At 34.4% G+C, this 3,729-nt stretch overlaps 1 protein-coding gene across 1 annotated transcript; it reads right to left on the reverse strand.

The window, feature by feature from the left end:
• On the reverse strand, window positions 1-2,693 carry LOC116140241 (tyrosine-protein phosphatase RLPH2-like). The gene is made up of 4 exons (XM_031425880.1): window positions 2,027-2,693; window positions 1,001-1,068; window positions 586-765; window positions 1-415 (listed from the first exon to the last, which is right to left on the reverse strand). Exons 1-4 carry the CDS (start codon window positions 2,547-2,549, stop codon window positions 245-247), a joined length of 942 nt encoding a protein of 313 aa, XP_031281740.1. The 5' UTR covers window positions 2,550-2,693; the 3' UTR covers window positions 1-244.
• Window positions 2,694-3,729: the final 1,036 nt, after the last annotated feature.

A 3,729-nucleotide genomic window follows, 5' to 3' on the forward strand; every position in this document is an offset into this window, starting at 1 on the left:
AGTGCTTAGACTGGAAAAGCCTAATTCTTCTATTTATTCAAAAACCTGCAACCTTAAATTCAAAACAAGTAACATGATAAAAGTGAATGCATAAGAGCAGTTTTAAGTAACATACACAATCCTGCTCTTAATGTAACTGATATATTCCAGTAGAGTTACAGTATGAAAACAAAAATGGCAGCATTCTTTTCTAATGTCAAAGCATAGAATTGCTTCATTATATGATCATTCATCAAAGTCAAAGCTATTTCACCAGATTATCAGTATCACGGATAATCTTCATTGATGGAAGCACGATTGCAGCAACTGGCTTATTTTCATATCCGCCACCTTCATCGATAATAAGTCGAAGGCCATCAACATGAAGTTTACCATGGTGACCACTTACCACAATGGTTGGTTTTTCAGCTAGTTCCTGTCAGATAGGATAAAACATACATTTAGGCACCATTTCACGTTGTTAAGTCTAAAATGTCTTCTACTAAATTTTGACAGAAGGCCAGCCAAAGACCACCGTTAAGTAAATCAGCCAACGAAAGTTCAGTTAAAATGAATAAATAATAAAATGAGGCGCTGAGCTATTACCTCTGGTATATCCCATACATTTTTCCTCCCACTAAGAGCTTCTACCTTCGACACTTGAGTGTCCCTGGCTTTCAAAAATATCAATTGTTTGTCAACATTTTTCCCTTTCTCTAAACCAGCATGGACAGCAATTAATTTACAGTGTTTAATACCATCCTCAGACTCTACGCAGACATCATCCTGGAAAAGGAAACACAAACTCACTGAATCTCTCTTTTGATGTTTCACATCAACCAATCAAGCAATTTGAATTCTATTGTTTGAGGAAACACAGAAATTACAACAATAACATCAAGTTACTGCTAGGTACTTGCACATACTTTAAATTTTGGAACATCAGTTGTATAACTACCAGGCACACGCTTAATTTATCATAGTCATGAATGACAAAAATGGCAGAGAGAGGAAGCCTTACCTCTTCGTGGACCCAAACCATATCGGCCAGAAATTTCTTGTGGTCATCAGGTACTGCCTTAACCAAATCTGTTCATAAAAAAGTACTCTTTCGGTTCAAAAATAACCATTGCAAAAGCATACTTCTTAAGATTAGAAAAGCCAGTATCCAATGTAATCAGAACAAAACATCACAGTAATTAAACCCTCATGGGAACTCCAGAATTAAGAATAATACACCATTGCTTAAGCAGAGTACTCCACTAAACAATAACAAGAAAATAATAATATTTCTCAAAAAGAACAATATATTATGCATCAAAGCATTAAAAATCACATTCATCAATCAAAAGCAATCCATTTACATCAAATAAACTAAGAATCACATTTATCAAACACAAAATGAACAACTAGAAACAATTACAGTCACACAAAGTAACCATTTATCAACAAGTAACAAACACCACACCCTGAGACCAAATCGAATGATCCAAACCAAAACTCATTAGCAATAAAATTAGTTCTCAAATTCTCAACAATAAAAAGATATAATGATACCAGTGAAATAGAACAGTCTTATGCATTATATTACTAAGAATCACATTCATCAAAACAAATTAATCTATCAAACACAACATGAACAATTAGAAACCACTACATTTATACACAAGAAGCCATTTACCAAAGAGAAATAATAACAAATTTCCTCATAACTAAACACAAGTACTCAAATTAGAGAGATTAATTCCCATTAGCAACAGATTTAGTTCTCAAATTCCACATTTTCTAATAACTAAACACAAGTAGTCAAATTACAGAGATTATATCCCATTAGCAACAAAATTAGTTCTAAAATTCCACATTTTCTAACGACCAAACACAAGTAGTCAAATTACAGAGATTTAAATCCCATTGGCAACAAAATAAGCCATCAAATTCAACATTTTCTAATGACCAAACAGAAGGACTCAAATTACAGAGATTAAATCCCATTAGCAACAAAATCATTTCTCAAATTCAACACAAAACTAACTGATTAAAATCATACCAGCAGAGCCATGAGGAACCCCATAAGACTCAAAAGTTGGAGCAGCATCATAAATAGAGCCCTTATATTCAGTCCCTTTAATAGCATTAAACTTAACCTTAATATGCCCACCCCATCTCCTCCCTTGCAAATTCATTCTCTCATACCCCTCACCCTTAAACCACCCCTCCCTCTCTTCATTTTGTTCATATTCCTTCCACCCCTCTTTGAAATCTGCCCCCTTTCTCGGTTCAGGCAACACTCCGACGAATCCTGCAAATGCCAGGTCATGATTTCCAGAGAGAAAAACATGTGTTTGGTTAGGGTATTTTGTGGGTAGTGAAAGCAAGAAGTCTATAACTTGTCGTGTGTTCGGTCCGCGGTCACAGTAATCGCCCAAGAAAATGATGAGAGCAGAGTTGAAGTCTGATGAGTCGATAAGGGTTTCAAGATTTGTCCACAGATTTTGGAGCTTTGATATGTATCCGTGGATGTCGCCTATGCAACACACTGTTCTTGGTTTTGTTGGGTTTGAATTGGACATTTTTTATTTTATGGGGTTTGGATTTGGAATTTGGTTGAGAAGATTTAATGATGATCTAAGAAATGGAGCGGTTGTTGTTGTTGTTGTTGTTGTTGGAGTTTTCCAACCCAAAGCTTGGCGGATATACATTTTCCCAACTCTGTTTTAGAAAACATTTTTTCACCTTCGTTAGTGAATCTATTATCTGACAGGGGTACAGTGGGAAAAAGGATATCTTTTACTATTTGGCTTTTTAATTTGAATGGTTTAATGTAATGTCACATACACAATTACCACTATACCCACATTGTAATTACAATGAATTGATGAATATATCCTCAGCTTTATCTATAAACGTAAATTACTAATTTGTCCTTTTAGTTATAAAATAATAAATTATTTTAAAACAGTGAAGTTACTGTTGCACTTTCATTGAAAAGTTATGAAATTTTCAAACCAATAGAAAACCATGCCTTGAGCACACAAACAAAACATCTTGTTTAACCTAAAACAAGCCTCAACTTCACCATTTTTCACCCTCTTCATCATCATTCATCACTTGGATCTCTCCTCTATATCTATACTACAGTACTTTCTTCAGTAAGAACACACTGAAGCCATTTACATTCTTAAAGAGCCAGACACACAACATTTTTCATCATCTCCCTAAACCATGATTATGCATAATCCATGGCAAACCTAAATGGAGATCTAATACGATTTCAAAACAGATATTACAAGTGCTGCAAAAAAGCATATATTGGGATTTCTAACTTAAGAGAGAAAATCACAAAAGCTATGCTTTTACTACCCTTTAAATTTGTGTGGATATTATTGATTTTGGGTGCAATATGACGAAGAAATAGTTGAATTGGTTCAACAGAGCTTCTCAATAAAAACAGTAGGATGAACTTTCAATGGCCAAAAAAAGGAATTTATGTCTATGAGGTCCAGGTTTGGGTATTTGGGGTTGTTATAGTTAATGTACAAGACATGGAAGCTGTGACGAATATTCAGTTGTAACTTTGGAAGCTTTTGAGAGTTTAGAAGTGAGATGATGTGTTGCATGTTTATTATACGCTTCTTAGCATGCATTTTCATCTCATACACTGTTGTTAAAATATGCAATGCAATGTGAGGTAAGAAATTGTCTTTGATACATAGTAACCACCTCATTTAAAAGATAAACGAACAAAATTGA

This window comes from Pistacia vera, unplaced genomic scaffold, assembly GCF_008641045.1.
Source record: "Pistacia vera cultivar Batoury unplaced genomic scaffold, PisVer_v2 Contig366, whole genome shotgun sequence".
NCBI lineage: Eukaryota > Viridiplantae > Streptophyta > Magnoliopsida > Sapindales > Anacardiaceae > Pistacia > Pistacia vera.

Bases quoted from the DNA above. Each gene is read 5' to 3' on its own strand.
- LOC116140241 (XM_031425880.1), bottom strand. From the start codon at position 2,549: ATGTCCAATTCAAACCCAACAAAACCAAGAACAGTGTGTTGCATAGGC. The intron at 766-1,000 runs GTAAGGCTTCCT...TTCCTTTTCCAG, and splicing joins TGGTTTGGGTCCACGAAGAG to GATGATGTCTGCGTAGAGTC. The intron at 416-585 runs GTAATAGCTCAG...CCTATCTGACAG, and splicing joins ATGTATGGGATATACCAGAG to GAACTAGCTGAAAAACCAAC.